Source organism: Papaver somniferum, chromosome 11 (genome assembly GCF_003573695.1).
Source record: "Papaver somniferum cultivar HN1 chromosome 11, ASM357369v1, whole genome shotgun sequence".
NCBI classification, from domain to species: domain Eukaryota; kingdom Viridiplantae; phylum Streptophyta; class Magnoliopsida; order Ranunculales; family Papaveraceae; genus Papaver; species Papaver somniferum.
In genome coordinates, this window is record NC_039368.1 from 10427868 (window position 1) to 10446900 (window position 19033).

At 40.4% G+C, this 19033-nt stretch overlaps 2 protein-coding genes across 2 annotated transcripts; one reads left to right on the forward strand and one right to left on the reverse strand.

Moving 5' to 3' along the window:
* Positions 1–3848: 3848 nt before the first annotated feature.
* On the forward strand, positions 3849–8151 carry LOC113324078 (protein SLOW GREEN 1, chloroplastic-like). The gene is made up of 3 exons (XM_026572420.1): positions 3849–4014; positions 7441–7908; positions 8102–8151. Exons 1-3 carry the CDS (start codon positions 3849–3851, stop codon positions 8149–8151), a joined length of 684 nt encoding a protein of 227 aa, XP_026428205.1.
* An 8813-nt stretch (positions 8152–16964) lies between these two features.
* LOC113321164 (acidic leucine-rich nuclear phosphoprotein 32 family member E-like) lies at positions 16965–18657 on the reverse strand. The gene is made up of 3 exons (XM_026569050.1): positions 17930–18657; positions 17675–17824; positions 16965–17544 (listed from the first exon to the last, which is right to left on the reverse strand). Exons 1-3 carry the CDS (start codon positions 18038–18040, stop codon positions 17386–17388), a joined length of 420 nt encoding a protein of 139 aa, XP_026424835.1. The 5' UTR covers positions 18041–18657; the 3' UTR covers positions 16965–17385.
* Between the last annotated feature and the right edge of the window lie 376 nt (positions 18658–19033).

Below are 19033 nucleotides of genomic sequence, written 5' to 3' on the forward strand. Positions count from 1 at the left end.
AAAGTCTGCGGGCATCCAACTCAAAACCAATTGGCAATGAATGGAGCGGCCCTTCCATATAATATTTTAAATTAATTAAACGGATTATAGCGATGTGAGACTATTGTCCTTTCACAAAAGTCCTATATTTTTTAACAGATTTCAATTTCTTGATAATCTTAATTACTTTACTTGCTTCTGTGTGATTAAAACACGACGTACTTACTTTACATCCTTGAACGCCAGCAAATAGAATACCAGTTATTGTCCTAGCTTTATCATTTTTTGAGATCCTACACTTAAATAAACTATTTGGAGAGAATAAAAGGCATAAACATTTGTCATAATATCCTTGTATTCGTGTAATATCATGATTATCCCATGGGGTGTCGAATGGATAGATAACATTCCACCCGCGTCTAATCCGTGAAAATGACCTGATCTAAAAATTCACCCATACCCAATCCATCAAAATGAGGGTTGGGTGTCCACCCGTTAAAAAACGGATTGGGCCGGATGAAATTCACGGGTATGGACGTTTTGCTCACCTCATGGACATAAAAAACTTCAAAAGGAACAAGGTTGTAAATTTTTTCCCGGAAGCCATAGGCGCAGTATCGTCCGCCCTTCCCCATAACAGCCCACGGGTACCCGTTACCAGTTACATGCTAGCCCGTCCTAGCCCTTTTAAATAATAGGACGAGAACAGGTCATGAGTGAAACAGTACTGCCTGGCCCGGTACCCGTCCTATTAGGCCGTCAACATTACCCAGGCCGTTGTCCTACCCATCTACCCGGCCTAATTTCCCCTATGTTAAGATATATTGAGAATGCCAATCTATCGATTTTATCTCGAGTATCTTTTTGTATATATTTCATATTTCTAATTATAGTGAGAAAATATAGGGTTTCCTCTTGAAAGATGATCCAATCTTGGAATTTCTTGATGGCTTGAAGAATTGCGCCAAACTTGTTTCCAACGGTTAGGATATGGCCACTCCTTTGCTCTGGCATAGTGTGGTGCACACACACTCGTAATTAACAGCTTGAACCAACATCCAACAATCATTGCACTACACTCAACTTGGCCTGAACCAATATACAGCTTTGCTGGCGCTACTTCAACTTGGCTTCTTCCAATATACAACAATAATTGAGCTACATTTATCATGGTCATGTACTTAGCTCATTTGGATGCCAACATCTGATTAAAATCATGCCAATCGAGTCTATCAGATTAAAATCATGTAATTAGCACATTTGGCACTTGCATTCTTTTTGTCGAGCAATAGAAAACAAAGTCGCATTTGGCAACACCATTGTTGCATATTCCACTGTCCAAGCCTTATCAAATGCCTAAGTCATCCCATGACTTAAATTTCATCCTCCATTCCTTCCTTGAGCTGGGACAACTCTGAATAAGGATATACAACACTATCACATGATATTGCATATGTTAAATGGCTTTTTTTGTCTCAGCCATGTTGGCGCTTCACCGCCGGATTATGCAACTCCACCGGCTAGGCCACTATTCCAGTATCGCGCCATCTTGGCGCTTAACTGTTGAGACGGTCATAGTTAGCTACATCAAAGCCAAGCAAAATGGCTCGTACCATAATGCTTGGTCTAAGAATTTTACTTCTGAATCGTGGTTTTTCTCTCACACGGGGATCAGAATATATAGATCCTTGCAGGACCCAGCCAGAAACACAAAAAAATAACAAAAGAATGGAGATGTCTCCTTGTTTTATGTTAGGGGAGAGGGAGATGAAAGAGATGGAGAAACTATCAGTACCAGTTAAGATGAATAATACTATCTTCGTGAATCACGAGAACAATATTTATCGAAATCCAAATCAAATTGTTAATCAATCACAAACACGAGAGTGGAAGAAGAAGAAGAATTAAGAAGGAAGAGAAATAATGTCAATCCGAAGAAATTGGACGGGATCTGAGAAAACAAATGGATTTATCGAACTGTGGAATGCGTATGAAGATGCCAAATACCAATTGTGGAATAAAGTTTTGACAACAATAGATATGTGCAGGATTGTTGTACTTCATATTCGCCTTGAATTTTACTATAAGAAGTTGAGCGATAAGAAGCTAAGAGATAAGAAATAGTTTTTTTTTTCTAGGGTTTAAGTTTTTAACCAAAATCTTTCACTTCAAAAATGTAGCGAACAAAAATTGATATGGAATAATAACTTATTGATTTTGTTTCACTTTTCCGTTACCTTTGATTCATGTTTTAGTTTAAGATTTTATTGGTAATTCGATTTTATTACCCAAACAATGTTTTGCAATTAGTCGTTAGTTTTAATCACCCAACAGATTAAATATTGTTGTCTTTGGAAGTGTGTAGATTCTGCTGATGCTTACTATTACGGTGCTGCAAGTGACGCATAATGATGACACGTTACAGAGTTGCAGGCCAAGTCAGTATAGCCGTAATGGCGCATCACGGAACCATAATAGCGGTATACGGTATAGAATGTCAAGTGCCAAGAATGGAATAACCTCGTAGAGCCAATGAAGTGCAAGTGCTGCACTTCGTTGTAAAGACATTTGGCTAATTAATGAAGCTATTGACTGACACAATGGAGCTTCATTGAGGAAATGCAAGACATGGCCAAAGTGGCAAGATGCGACATGCGATGTTGGAATTAAGGCATATCCATGGAATTTAGTTGGCCCAAACTCAAGGATGATGCAAGAGTGAAGAATAGGCCAAGAGTTGGTCTATGGCATTAGCTCAAGGCTGTCCAAAGCTTGAATAATGCAAACAATCTAGTAATGCAAGAGTGGCATTGCTATTGTCAAGCAGATTGGCTAAGTTAAGCAAGTGACGGTTAGGAATTGGTTATTGGCTTTGCAAGCACGCCAAATGTGTGAGACAAGATAAGTCGGTTATAGAAGGAGTTTATAACCATTCATAACCACCAAGAACAAGTGTGGCATCAGTTGGCGTGACAACACAAAAGGTGACATTTGGAAGTGGCGGTTATGTAAACTACTTGGAAACTTTGCTGTCCAAGGCTTGTGCAGCGGTTGCACAGAAGTTTTTGCCTGATCCTAGTTAGTATAAATAGCTTAGGAATCAATAATGTTGGTGTTGTTCTATTGGGGAGAAGAACCACTAATGTAGAGAGTGTTTTAGGCATTCACCAAGAGGGTGAATGGCCTGTTTTGGTCCATCAGATGGACGAGTTTTGTAATCTTCCATTAGTGAAATAAAATGGGTTTGTTGCATTAATCTTTGTGTTCTAATGTTGCTGATTTGTGTGATAATTGTTCAAGTACATGGCAGAACCTCTTATGCTTATGGGGGCATAAAGAGTTAGAGAGAAAGAAGATGAAGACTTCCGTTGTGCAAAGCCTTTAGAGTGAACGTAAATATATACTTTGATACAAGTATGTAAGGCTGATTACTTGTGGGTGATGTTGAATCACTGAACTGCAAGTATTGCCGGTCATGTCCCATAGAAAATTTTAGGTGATTAAATAGGCATGTGACAGCAGGTATCAGAGCGAGGTTAGGGGATACAGTTGCTGATTTTTCTCTCTTTTACTCAAGTTAACGTCATTTGTTTGTCGAATTCAGTAAAGAATTGTTTTGGTTTCACTAGTATGAAGACTAGAATAAGTTGGACTTGTGTGGAAAGATCAATTGGAATGAACTTGAGTCTTGAAGTAGCAGCAGGCCATGAAAGTTTATGACAAAGGTGTCAAAATTCCTACCCAAAGTGTTAGAAGAACGTGCAAGAGTCATTGAAAATCGGGTTTTCAATTGATGGCATGACAAAACTAAGGAGTATGCTGAGTTATATGGTGCAAGTCAGGTGTTGAAGTCCATGTTTCTCACAAGTATGCAAAGATTACTCATTTGGAATGCATATCTTTGTGGTGTTATCAGTAGCGAGTACATTACAAGAGGTAATGGGAATATTGCGAAAATTCCTGAACTCAAAGATGGTGTTGGCCTTTGCAGTGGAAAAGAAGATGGAGAATCTTTTCTATACGATAGAATTGCAGGTGTGTCGCTGTATCCAGTTGGTTGGAATATTATGGTTATCTCTCTTGAAAACATGTACCTTGGTGGTAGTGCAAAGTCTGGTTGCGAACCAGCATGTGTCGTGGCAATGTGATTCCATGAAGGAAGAATTGGATGACCAATTCTTATCTAGCATAAAGCTTATTGAAAGGCTGAAGAAAGAAGTGCAAGTTAGGGGAAAACCGATACACCACGGTCTTGCGTTTGCAAAGATTTCTTCGTTGATGCTGGATGCACACAAGGAGTGTGCTTGCACCTGGTTTATGAGTGGGATCAATATGCTTGGACAAGGGTGTCCAAAGACCTGCATTTGATCATACCCACAAGAGGATGTTCTTGCCAACTACAAATCAGTATTGGTACCAAGCTGATTTTGGAGAAGTAGAAAGACAAGAGTTGCCAGTTGTGCATGGGCAGTAAAAATGAGTTCCAAGTTTGAAGAAGAATGTGGTATTCTTGCTTCATGGAACGTAGGCAGTGGCGCCTCATTTGCAAGGATTATGGCATTGTTAAAATTGTCCAAAGTGTTTATCCTCGGAAGTCATTGAGTGATATGACTTTTCTGAGCTCTATGGTGATGCTCAGAATCACCAAGTTAAGTCTGTTTCAGTTGTGCAAAACTGCACAAGTTTGTGTCAAGATTTGGGTGCTAATTGGCATAGCATGTATGCAACAATAGCATGCGCCAAATGAGATTTGGGAATGGCCAATATGCATGATGTAGTTGGAGATGCAAGTTAGGCGAATCATAGATGCATGGAGAAAGAAGGACAAAGTAGTGGTGATGTATAAGAATGGCATGAGGTCATTATTGAAGAAATCTTCATGAAAGCTAAAGCAAATTGATAGCATCAGTTTGAAGGAGTATTCAACTAAGTATCAATTATATTATGCTTCGTTATGGGAGTTGCATAAGAACGTTGATAGTTGGAAGAGTGCATGTGGCAAAGTGAGTTTCTACATTGGGGACAGTAGGTGCTGTCTCTCTTCCTTTGTTGCTTAGAAGCAAAGATGAAGTCAGTATTGCAAGGCTTGTTAGGTCTTACAAGTTGCAATTAGTTGGCGCAAGTATTTTCTCAAGTTTGAGTATACTTTCAGTTGGGTCGAGTGGACCTTGGTGTTGGATTGAAGTCTCTCTATGTAAGGTAGTAGTGGATGAGGGTATTTGAGATGAAAGCCTTCCCTCTTGCATTAAAAGTAAATCTAGTTCGCGTGGAAGATGCTACATAACATATTAAGCCAAAATATGCAATAGAAGACGCTGAAAGTGAAAAGAAGCAAATATGGGAGTTGGTGGCATAGTCGAGTTTGCTGTTGGGAGTTATGTGGAAGTGTGAATGCATTTGGCAGCGAATGCATGGAGTAACGCAGCAAGAATGAAGATGTAAGCCCATCAAGTATATGAGTTAAGAGTAACTCATTGTTTGGAATAACATGATGTTGTTTTTCCGTCACATTAAAGCGTAGCAGTTTGAAAGAGCAAGTGATGCTTAAATTGCTGGTTTCAAAGGCGCGGGAAGAGGATGCCTGGACCAAAGAGGCGTTGTGATGTCACGGGTATCCTAAGTCATGCATTTCAATCATGATGTTGCGACAGTGCATGCAAAGAACAACAAGGTGCGGGTTCTTTGGCATACATATAATGCAAGTACAAGAAGGTAAAGTTTGCAATATGATTTGGAGGCCAAATCTAGTGAAAGTCCTAAAGTTTTCAAAGTGCAGCAAAGGCTATAGATTGTTGTGCATACTAAGAGTGGTATAGAGTCATAGAGTGCATACCTTAAGGCATGGCATGTTTGGCGTAGGCGCATATGATTGAAGAATGAGGCCAAGTCTTGTATAAGTCCTGTTACGTTGCGTGGTGCAACTAAAGTCAGAAAATGAAGGCATAAGACAGTGGCAATGATCAGTGTGATTAATTAGGAAGAATCATTTCTTGCATACACTTAGGCGCAAATGATTCATGCGAAGTTCAAGCACAATTCAGGAAATCGGCAAGAAAAATTTCTGAGTTGCATTTGGGTGTTGATATGCGATTGTAATTGAAGTTGTAGCATAGGTCAACGTGACAACAATAGTACAAGTCAGTAGGATAAATGGCAAGGCAGTAAGCTAAGTGATGGAATTTGGTACTAGGCATAAAAGTTTTGGAAAGAATGAGGGGCAAACAAGTTTGCTGAATTCTGAGAGTGGCTTAGAAGTGTACAAGGCCGGAGAACAAGTGTATTGAGTATACTTGGTTGCGTTCAACGAAGATGTTGAACGGATTAGGTGGGGGAGGTCTATTACGGTGCTGCAAGTGACGCATAATGATGACGCGTTACAGAATTGCAGGACAAGTCAGTATAGCCGTAACGGCGCATCACGGAGTCATAATAGCGGTATACGATATAAACTGTCAAGTGCCAATAATGGCATAGCCTCGCAGGGCCAATAAAGTGCAAGTGCAGCAGTTCATTGTAAAGACATTTGGCTAAGGAATGAAGCTATTGACCGGCACAATGGAGCTTCATTGAGGAAAGGAAAGACATGGCCAAAGTGGCAAGATGCAGCATGCGATGTTGGCATTAAGGCATATTCATGGAATTGAGTTGGCCCAAACTCAAGGATGATGCAAGAGTAAAGAATAGGCCAAGAGTTGGTCTATGGCATTAGTTCAAGGCTGGCCAAAGATTGAATAATGCAAACAATCTAGTAATGCAAGAGTGGCATTGCTATTGTCAAGCAGATTGGCTAAGTGAAGCAAGTGACGATTAGGAATTGGTTATTGGCTTTGCAAGCATGCCAAATGTGTGAGACAAGATAACTCGGTTATATAAGGAGTTTATAACCATTCATAACCACCAAGAACAAGTGTGGCATTAGTTGGCGTGACAACACAAAAGGTGGCAGTTGGAAGTGGCGGTTATGGAAACTACTTGGACACTTGGCTGTCCAAGGCTTGTGCAGCGGTTGCATAGAAGTTTTGGCCTGATCCTAGTTAGTATAAATAGCTTAGGAATCAATAATGTTGGTGTTGTTCGATTGGGGAGAAGAACCACTAATCTAGAGAGTGTTTTAGGCATTCACCAAGAGGGTGAATGGTCTGTTTTGGTCCATGAGTTGGACGAGTTTTGTAATCTTCCTTTAGTGCAATAAAATGGATTTGTTGCAATAATATTTGTGTTCTAATGTCGCTGATTTGTGTGAGAATTGTTCAAGTACATGACAGAACCTCTTATGTTTATGGGGACATAAAGAGTTATAGAGAAAAAAGATGAAGACTTCCGTTGTACAAAGCCTTTAGAGTGAAGGTAGATGCATACTTTGATGCAAGTATGTAAGGCTGAGTACTTGTGGGTGATGTTGAATCACTGAACTTAAGAAATCACATTTTTCAAACAAAGATTACGAATCTGCTTTGTTAGGATTTGACGAGGTAATTTCTAAGGATCCTTTGAATATTGATGCTTATTTCGGGTTAATATCGTGCATAAATGATTCGGGGTTGGGTGAATACGGAAATGTCTTGAAAAGAATTGAGAAAGCCATGAATATTTGTAAGCAAGAAAATAAGAAGCTGTGTTTGAGAGAATGTAAGTTATTTGTTGCTGAAATACTGGTTCTCCAAAGAGAATATAGTGATGCGTTGAAGATATATGAAGAACTTGTTGAGGAAAACATTTTGGATTGTAGACCTTATCTTTGTCAAGGTATTGTCTATACTTTGTTGAAGAAACCGAAAGAAGCTAAGAAATGTTTTGAAAGTTACGGAATAATTGGTCCAAAAGGACATCCTTACGTTAGACAATTTGAAGGTGTTATTTGGTCCTTGAAGGTAATTCCAGAGTTCGTATATTATCACGAAATGTATGTTAGTTTGCTTCATTTTGCAGGTATATATTTTAGATGTGAGCTGTGTCTTCGTAGTCTTCTGAATTGGGTGATAACACGTGCTTTAGTGTCCAAAGTTTACCTATCGATTCCTTTGAGCATGCCATGTGAGGGAAGCATATTTTGCGATGGGTAGTTAGCCCGGGATTCAATTTTATAGTGGCTGACTGGGTTATGCTTATTGATTAAAACTAGGGAAGAATCTTGCATTGCCATTTTATCTGCCACAAGGCACATTGGTTTAATGACCAACAGTGCTGCTAGCTTGTATGGATTTCTAAAAGCTTTGAAAGTTTCCTGTCTTTGAATTTCAAAGTTAGTTAATGTCTTTCAAACATGAGATGGATGTGTCAAAACCGGCACCAATTGTTTGTACTGTTAACCCAATTTTGCATGTCTGCAATTTGGCTGATTTTTAAACTGCTTCCAACATTTCCTGTCTTGTACATGACTTTTATGTGCCTTCATGTCTATGCTCTGGAAGGGAAATGCTGCAACTTACCACTTCTGACCACCAAGGCTATCTTTGGTGATGAGATTCTGACCGATTGGCATGAGACACGGAGACACAATACAAATGCCTAGTTTAATCTCATCTATTGGATTCCCAACCAATATGATTTGTGAGACGTTCAACTATAGGGTGTGCGATATGTGGAGAGTGTGGTTTCAGGTTTAGGTATTCATTGATTTTTTTGGGGTGTAGTGGATTGTCAAAGCATTTTGCATGTAAATTCACTAAACTTTTACCGTAATTGTATGGTAGTCGCTGTCGCACAAAACCTCTGCGATGAGTAATTATGTTCTGTAGGTGACTTAAAAATACCACCCCCAATCAGGATACTCTTGGAGAAGATCCATGCCGTTCTGAAGAGAAGAACCGGAAACCACGCACCATTTGCTTGAAGGGCCACATGGTAACGTCCTCTCTGGCTCTCTTTGCATTTAAAAGATATTCCAGGAAGAAAAAAAAATCACGTGGTGCAAAATGAGATTCGTCTGCCTCACGAGGTAGGGAAATTTAGGTATAGGACCAAAAACCTGAAATAAGAACAATTGGATGGAGTTGTCCAGGGACAGTCGGGGTCACAGTAGAATACACGAACAATTTAATAGGATACGAACCCGCATTATCCTATCCTAATACAGTATATATGACCTAAAATGGGATTCGGGTGCAAAATTCTGTCTCTAGGCGCAAATTTTGCCACAGCTGTCCAAACTCCATATTGTGGCCCAAAATCGACATTAGGATTCCAAATCTAAATTCTGCACATGATCTAAAATCTACTCCAGAACCTCTAGCGGGTGATCAAACTAACCCCCTAGGCCAAAATTATGCTTTGTGGTCCATTACCTGACTCGAAATCAACGTGACCAAAAATCCTTGCAAACCATCACTTGAAATCTACCGGATGACACCTAAAATTTGAACAGTGACATACAAAATATGCCTAATGACTCATTATTTGTCCGTCTCCCCTAGCATAAAACAAGGAGACATCTCCATTCTTTTTCAATGTTATTATTGGGGCATCACATTTCATTAGAGGGGCGTCACCTAATAGGAAAAAAACGGGTCACGCATAATTAATATCAAAAACACCTTATTTCAAATAATCTTGTAATGCTAAACAACCCTTAATTAGTTAATTCTAATTTAATTTAATTAGATAATAATTAAATTAATGAATTTTGTTGTATACTTGGTGAATTGTGGGACAAAGTTTTTGTGGGAAGAAAAACTTCCCTTAAAATGAACTTCTACGGTTGGAAATAATCCAAACTTGGACGAAAAATCAGATTCTACTGTTGGAATTAAAAGGAACCTGGACGTAAAATGAATTTCTACGGTTGGAACTAATCCAAACCTGGACGTAAAACTACATGCAAATAAGATTCTACCGTTGGAATTAATCTAAACCTGGACGTAAAATCACTTCTACGGTTGGAAATAATCCAAACCTGGACGTAAAATCACTTCTACGGTTGGAACTAAAACAAATTGGAAGTAAAATCATATTCTACGGTTGCAATTAGAAGGAACCTGAACGTAAAATGAGCTTCTACGGTCGGAACTAATCCAAACCTGGACGTAAATCTACATGCAAATAAAATTCTACGGTTGGAATTAATCCAAACCTGGACGTAAAATCACTTCTACGGTTTTTAAATTTTTATTTTAGTTAAAGGGTAATCTAGACATTTTGTATATGTGTTAGGATATCCCATAACCATTTTTTGGACACTAAGAATCCAAGTGAAGCCCCTCTATTGGAGTGTGACGCCCCAATAATAGCCTGCCTTCTTCATTTTAGTGATTGTGAACACGTAAATCACGAAGCCATCCACATGTTCACAAACAATATTCGCATACATCCTAATTCTAGAATTGTACATCATATGCGTAACGGGATGATTATATCGATTCATCGACTCGAAGCCTCCGGGCTTGTCATTGTCTAGTGGAATATTATCATAAATAATGTTCGTATAAAGGAATAAATCGAGAATCAAGTATAAATAAAGCATATGAAGTTTAACGCTGAATGTAAGGTGCTGAAATGTAAATGAGACAGATTTACGTAGTTCGGCACTAAGGCCTACATCCACGGGGTTTGGTGTTTCACTATGTATTGAATGGTTACAAAGATAGTCGAATGACTTTAGAATATACATAGGTCTGCGGAAGTAGGGGGATTACTTACTCTTCTTATTGCTCTGTCCTATGTTCTCCTCTAATTGCTCTCCCAAAATGGTCTGCCCCTCCTCTCTTAGTGGAGAGGGGTATTTATAGGGATGGAACGTGGGTCCCATCTCTGAGGTGCCATTGTAATCTTATCTTCTTGTGCTTTGTGCCTATTACGCAGAGGTCTTCGGCATATGCTGCGTCCTGAGCTTGAATACGGGTTATCCTCGCTTCTTCCACGAGCTGATCGACACGTGTATATCTCTTGGGTATTTAATGTGGTAGATGGATGTCTGCTCGTGTCAGACAAGTGTCTCTTTGTCTGGTCATATCTGCGTCAGCTTAACTTCCTATCTGCCGTTGATATGGGATCTTCCTCGGGATTGGGTGTGTTAATACCCAAGGGGTATTATCTGGTGCTCCTCTGAGCCATCATACCTCTGTGGTCCTCTGTCCCTGACCGTCATATCTGCTGACCGATGACATCTTCTGATGAGATGCTTGCTATCATGTGTTTGATGTCTCGCTTCGCATGCCTTCCACGTGTCTCTTTCTGTACACGTGGTGGATGATGAAAGTTGTACATACAATTTGCCCCTCTTCTTCTAACTTGGGCGTATTTTGCAATTTTGAAGAAGAAAGGTAGTCCTACACGTTTCCCACTTTGCACTAACTTCTCCCATAGCTGCTCCTTGGTACGAGGAGTAGTTATTGTCTTCTCTAGCTTCATAAATAGGAAAGAGAATGTGAAAAAAACTTTTATCCTTTTCTTGTCAGTGTTCATTCTCTTTTTGTTTTCTTATTCTTGTTCTTTAGTCATTTATTATCACCGTTCTTGTGAGGAATATAACATTCAATTTTCTGTTTCTTTCTTCTGCTTGTTTCGTTTTTGCTTGTTGCTGCCCCTGTATCTTTTGATATCTCCGATCCTCCTTTCTTCGACTGCGGTTGGTGCTTGTCGTCCTCTTCTATACAGGTATGGGGTTTTTCATTGGTTGTTCATCATTGATTTATCTATGTATCTATTAGTTTGTCTCCTGCTGCTGTGTTTTTGGTTTTGCGATGAAGATCATACATGTCGAAGCATATATGCTTGCCCCTGTTCTTTGTTACAGCGTCTGTGAGTCTGTATCTGAGTATTATCCCTGGAGTCGGATGGAGTATTTTTTTAGTTTCTTAGGGTTTTTCATGTTTATCCGGATGAACCATCAATTATGGGGTTTTTGATCTTTAGTGATCTCCTCGTATTCTTCTCTAAACTGTTTTTGTGTTTCCTTGTAGATATGTATGATCGTCCGCGGGCACCTTACCAAACTCCTCCGTCTAGTCTGCCAAGATCGCCTCCGCGTAGAGATCCTGACAGATCTCCACTTGGGGAAGGTCCTTACAAGTCTTTGCAATCGGATCCTCGGGGTCATAGGGTTTCATCTTCCTCCGGTGCGAAGATTATGCCTTCTAAGAAATGGGATATGCCGAAGGGTCCTTCTGGGTCTAGATATGCTGTTAACCGCGCCCCTTCTCGTCCTCGTGAAGATTCTAGGAGTACACAGGCTCCTCCTCGTGATGACTCTAGGAGTACGCGGGCTCCTCCTCCTCGTACTGAAATAGTGGATGCTCCGCCCCTTCGTTCAATGGCTCCTCCTTCGGTGCCTCCGCAGAAATCTTTGCCGCCTCCTCCCGTACTATGTCGAGAGCTGATCCGTCTACAAATCTTCCTTCTAAAAGGAAAGCTTCGGAATTGGGTCCTACTTCTGATTCCGCAGACGAAGAAGAAACTGTCCCCGTGATACGCAGCATTTCAGTTGGTAAGAAGAAGGTCACTTTCAAGCATATTTATCTTGAGATGTTCAAGGAAAAACATGAACTCCAAGCTTTTGAGGTTCGCTTCTATGCTCTTGACGATGATATCACCTACGAGCTCCTTGCTAATTATCAGTTTGACGAGTTTCATCTGTTGACTACGGTTGGAGCCTTCGAGGCGGGTCTTATGTTGCCCTTATATAAGTCGGGTGAATCCTTTTATTATGACGTGTTGGCTAGTCGCGAAGGCTCTTCGACGAACACTCATAATCATTCCGTGTCACAACTATCTAGGAATTATCTTCGTTCACTGAAGGAATGTTATCTGCGGAGCAAGGGAGAGACTATGATGACCTGCTATGTTCCAAATCCTGCTGAGAGAGAGTGGTACACTCCTCAAAACTTTAATAGTTCTTTTGGGGATTATGTCAACAGCAGAAACCGTAAGCCGTAGAGTGTTAGTCTTCGTAATATTGCTGCTCCCCGTGGTGAAATTTGTCTTTTGAGTGAGGTGAGTGATGCCAAGCTGAAGTATGTTCCTGGTACTGAGGGATATGCTAAACGGAAACTCTTTCCTGCTCGTGAAAGGATTAAGCGTGACCATGATTATGAATGACATGCTACTGTTATTGAGGTAGTTGGTCCTTGGGCTTACAGATGGATTTCGGGTCCACGTGGTTGGCGTCCTTCTAAAAATAGCAAGCCTCGTGAAACTCCTCCTGCTCGTTATGGAGATTTCTTTCCTTGGCGTCCTAATTTCGTGGGCATGAATTTTCCTTATGCTCTTGATGTCGTTGATGGATATGAGGAGGAGGGTTCTGGTGCTATCCATCCATCAAAGAGTATTGCTGCTGCCAAGGTATAGTTTCTTCTTATATTCTCTATCTTTTTGCCCCTTTTTCCTTGCTTGAAATAATTTTCATTTTTGAAGTGAGGGAAAAAAATGAGCCTTTGTGGGATGTATACTGGTTTGTAGGTGTCGAAGAAGAAGAAACTTGGACCCAAACAATCTTCTACTGCGGTTATCGGTGGGGCTAAGGGTTATGAGGAGTTTACGAGTCTCATAAACCAAGGGTATGGTGAGGATGAAGAAATGTACAATGGAGAAGAGCGTACCGACACTTCTTACCCTGATAACGAAGGTGGTAATGGTGAAGAAGAAGTTGTCGCGGGTCGTGATGGTGAGGCTGAAGTTGTCGCGGGTGGTGATCTTGAAGAAGAAGTTGTCGCGGGTGGTGATGGTGAATAAGAAGTTGCCGCGGGTGGTGATGGTGAGGCCGAGGGTAATATTACCGTCGGTGGTACTGGTGGGAGTGGATCTGCCCCTGTTGGCGATGACCTTGTTGGTGTGGGTACTTTGCCCGTAATTTCCACAGAATTCTCTTTCGGTAGGATATATTCCGCGGGGGAATCCTTCGATGTGACTGCTGCCATGGGTCTTGCCGAGGACTTCTCATTTATCTCTCCACATGATTATTGGGATGTGCTTGGGGACCTTGGCAAAGAAGGTACCACTGATCAGCAAGCTGAGAACGCAGGTGGTCATGCTGAGGGTGGTAATGTCGAGACTTGCGCGGGTGAGGAGATAACCGCCAAGGGGAAGTCTGCGGTTGAGTATCCTTTCGAGGATTTCCCTTTCTTGCTAATGCCTGAAGGTGAAGATGAAATTTTGGCTTGGCTAAAGAACAAGAACCTGATGTTCGTCCCTAACCCTGCCCCCGTGGTCACTGGTGAGAAGAATTCCGATGCTTATACTCGTCGAATGATGCAACTGTCTTCTGAAGACCGCGTTGCTGAGATGTGGGAGAAGAATCTTAGATCTTCGGAAGCTAATTTAGTGGTTGACCCTCCCTCCTCTGTTGCTGATATGATGGCCATAGTTGATGGGTACCAGTACGGTTTTCCCCAGCAGCGTGTTTTAGAGGTAAATCCTTGTACTCTTTTTATGATATCCGCGCATTGTGTTCTTCGTGATATCTGATCCCTTTGGTATAATAATGTTTGTTGTTTGTGACGTAGATGATGAGGAGCGAACATTGTAACCATGTTTTATACCAATTCTTTAAAGCAAAGTCTTTAAAGTTGGAGGCCAAGCTTCGTCATAGGGAAGAGGAACTGTCTGCGGATGAAGCGGAAATAAATGAACTCAGGGGCCGTCTGAAGGAAAAAGTACAGCTGGGTAACGCTGAGGAGAATCTTCGTTTAGAACTCGCTATAGTCCGCAATGAATTGGAGCAGACTCGTAGAAGTGTCTCGTCCTTCACAAGTTTGTATTTTACGTATTTTTCACTCCTTGTGATTCCCTATCTGTATTTCGGTGTTCTGTCTGAGTCTCCCCACCCTATCTTCAGTGGGTGGAGTCCCCGAGTTGATATGGCTTCGGAAAGAAAGGGAACGACAGAAATCCCGTATTGCAGAGTTGGTGGGTAAGTTGAAGAGCGAAGCCGTAAAGTGGAATGCTCGTGCTGATGAGCACAACGCCTTAACAGCTGAGTGGTGTGAAAAGCGAACACTGATGGTTGATATGCAAAATAAGTACAATCATGACCGTTGTTTGTTTAATGGTACGCTGCTATGGACGCGTGACAACCTGCGTGATGCTCGAGAACATGCTTCAGACTAAGAGGCTAGAATGCGCTTTTTAGAAGGAGAGTTACAACAAGCTCGTTCTTTATTAGGCCCCGGGGTTAGGGATAGTATGTTGCGTATTTCCGAGGAAAGAGATAATGCTAGGGCCGAGGTTGGTGCTCTTAGTAAAGCCCTAGCAGCGTCTCGAGCGGATGTTGCTCGCCAAGTGGAGTCTGAAAGATATCTTGAGATGAATGTGTATCGACTTCATAAAAGGATGGGGGAGGTGAATGATGAAGTCAACCATCTTCGTCACTTGGATTCGATTAAGCAGGTAGGTTTAGACGCCAGTTAATTTGCTCTTACGAACCTTCAAACGGATTATAAGAAACTATCCACCGAATGACTTTCTTGATGAAGCTCGGGATGCAGTTGTCAATGAGTATGAGGAGGCTTCGGCTAATGTCGAAGGTATAACCTCGTTTTATCGAGTGTGATTCTGTTATTTCTTCGTTTTAACCCCTTGGTATTTTTTGTTTCAGCACTCGAGGGACAGCTTCACGCAGCAAATGATGAGCTTAAAAAGACTCAATCTGCCTTAGTGCAGCAGGAAGGACAAACCAACTATTTCAAAGGATTGGCTGCGTCTCGTGAGGAAGCAGCGGATATTGCCTCCAAAGAGGCGGAACGCCTATCTGTATTGCTGTCTCAAGCCCACCAGCGGACCGCTGTTATCACTTATAAGGCTCTATGTCAGCTGGCTGAAGAGACCAACAAAGTCCTGGATAATATTGAACTTGGCCTTAAAGTCGAACATGGTCTTGTCAAGAATTATCTGCGCCGTCCCCTTCCCGCGCCTTTGCCTGGTTCATCTGGGCCCTCTTCAGGTGGTAGCGTACCTTCATCTCGCAGATACAACCCCGTTGATGGAGCTGTATCGTCCAAGTAGATTTCTTTTATTAGTCATAGAAAATTGATCCTCGTTGATTATATAATTTCGGATCATTTTTTGATGTGTCGCTTCGCATGCCTTCCACATGTCTCTTTCTGTACACATGGTGGATGATGAAAGGTGTACATACAGGGATAGGAGAAAATCAAAGGGGCCCTTCCCATGCCATAATATGCAACGCCTTAGTCACGCGCCTATTCCCAACACCTACAACGCGTGACTAGTTGAGCGTCTATAGCTACAGCCTACAGATCAATACCTTAGCAGTAGCACTATAAAAAGTTTTGAAAACAGCCCGATTAATCAAGGCACTTAGTACGGTTTCAACTTTCAAGATATACTGACAGAAATGTTTAGCGCACAACTTTGGAACTAACAAGTTTTACACCATTTTCTTACTCCCTCCGTCTCCTATGTATAGACGAAGAAGTAGAATTCTTTAAGAATAAGAAAAAAATTTACTTTTATAAATTTTTCTAATGTAGCATGACTTACCCTCATCAATTATAATATATTTATCTAGGAAACATGAAAAATATCAATAAAATAAAATTTTTTATCCCACTAAAATATTAAAATAGCATAATTCTTCATGGAAATTATCAAAGACATTAATTAAGCTTGTTAATGTCATACTCTTTAATAAGGATTAATATGGAAGAAACCACATTGGAATTGGTTTTATGCCTATCTATTGAGACTAAAGAATTTTACTTCTCTGCCTGTATATTAGAGACGGAAGGAGTAGCATTCTTCACACCTGTTCTGTACTTATTATGCTACTAATTAAGCTTATGGAAGCTCCAACATATCTTGTTTGACATAGATTGGGAGTCGGCCAAACTTTGTTTTTGGCATGAATTCTGGTTCTTTCTTAAAAACCACCATAATCTTTGCCTGAGCTAAAATTAAGAGGCACGAATAAGTAGTCTTGTTAACTTCATGCAATTTTGAAACAGAAACCAGATATTGTGCAGTAATTTGTATTACCTTGGACTACAGACTGTCTATGCAAAACATAAAAAACAAATCCATGGTTTGGCTTTGGAAACAGTATGAACCGGTAATGGAAAACAGTTCGATGCACAATGAAAGATTGGAACTAAAAGCTGATTCTAACTAGTAACTTATTTTTCTTTAATGAAAGACAACTGAGTTCTTATCTTAAGATCAGAATTTAATCACACAACCTGGTGAGGCCCTTGGATAACTTGGTATCTCCGCCGTGACTTGTTTTTCACTTCTCGCATTTACAAAGGGAGGATAACAGTCATAGTCACGATCAAAGTGACAAATAGTCATCATTTCCAAAACTTTTGCGTCCTTCAAGATCAGTTTCACCAGCTTCATTTCCCTTTGTTTCCCAGCAAATTCATGAAAGCAAACCGATTTTAGATGTGGAAACAGACATCCAGTAGTTCCAATATCAAGCGCCCAACTATCATCTTCATTGTCATAGTTGCCTTCACTCTAATCATTGTTATCACACTCAGCAGTGTTAGAGACATCTCCTTCGCCTTCATTGTCGTTGCTGTTTTTGCTCTCAACAGAGCTGGCATCATCGTCTTCATTGTCATCAACCTCATCATCCTCAGCGTCGCTAATGTATTTTACTTCGTCATACACATACTGGAATGAAATTGAAAACAATCAAAAGATATCAAATGATTAGTTACTGTGACATAACAAGGTAACATAAGTTAGTCCAAAACTATTAATCCAATGACAGTATGGAGAATTATTAGTTTCAAAAACTTGCCTCATCAAATTCGAGTGTCTCCAGCTTAGGTACTCTTTTGAGCAAAGCAATTAGTCCTTCATCATTGGTTTGATTCTTAGATATGCTCAACATTTTCACATTACGGAATGCTAGCAAATTATTTGATTGACCGCACACGGAGCAAATAGCCTATTTATCACAAGGTAAAAGCAGCAAATAAGTCAGTTTTCTGAAGTCAGATCAAACCGTAGGCAACACATAAGTACCCTAAAGAAAGCAGCAAGCAAAGAGTACCTGTAGGATCAAATCATTGACTGTTAGACGTTTCACATGCGTAAGGGCCCGAAGTAAGGGACTTATTTCTGCACCATTGTCTATAGAGTTTATGCAAACAACTGCTTCCATCGGTGTTGGAAAGCTAGACAAGACATATTCTTTTGCGCTATAGACCGTGTAGTAAAACGTCGCAAGACTTGGAGAATCAATTTTAAACCATCACGACTCGGAAAATCCTTACCATCAATTTGCAAGTGTTTCAGCATAGGATTTGAAATACAGAAATTCCTAACACCATAAATGCAGAATACCAGAATCAATTCTTCAAGAACAGGGGAATTGGAAAAGAGTTCCTGATTCCAGCACTCATCGCTGAACTTAAACCTTAAAAGTTTAAGGCGCTTGAGTCTTGGAAAAGAGATATATTTAGGAAGGCGGACATTAGGTTGAGTATCCAGCTCCAACAATGTCAGTGATTCACAAGTAAAAAGAGATATGGGAACAAACAAGGGGGGTGTTTGGATTAAACGTAACTTGAGCTCTTCAACGTTACCCATTATTACAGTAGAGATCCAAGAATGAAGTCGGGATGCATTCAACTGGTGATTGCAGTGGAGAGAAAATTTGTCTACATTAGACGAATTATGACGATGCAACGTTCCATCCACAAAATCCATGAATTTGTCATCCTCGTCATAAGTTAAAAACGGAAAATGAAGAGCGGGAACAGTGGTCCAAATGTAGTAACATCTTTTTGATAATACGCTAGTACGAGCTGCATCCGTGATGAAGAAGAGAGTCTGGTAAATCACTGATCCTATCTTTTGCTGCTTCCTCCCTCATGATTGACATGTATACTCTTCAGCATAGGATTTGAAATACATAAATAATCAATATGTAGAAGAAAAAAAAATTACACTAAATGGAAAACTCTCTAACCATGATTTTATTTTAAAACTGGAGTGAAGACGGTTGTTGTGTTCTGATGACTAAATTAGTAAAATTCATGTCTCTTCAAAAACCAACCTAGGTTTCATTTGAACCTAGGGTTTTTGATAATGAATAACATTCAAATATAGAAGAAGAAACGAAGATTGAAGTCATGAAGAAGTAGAAGAAACA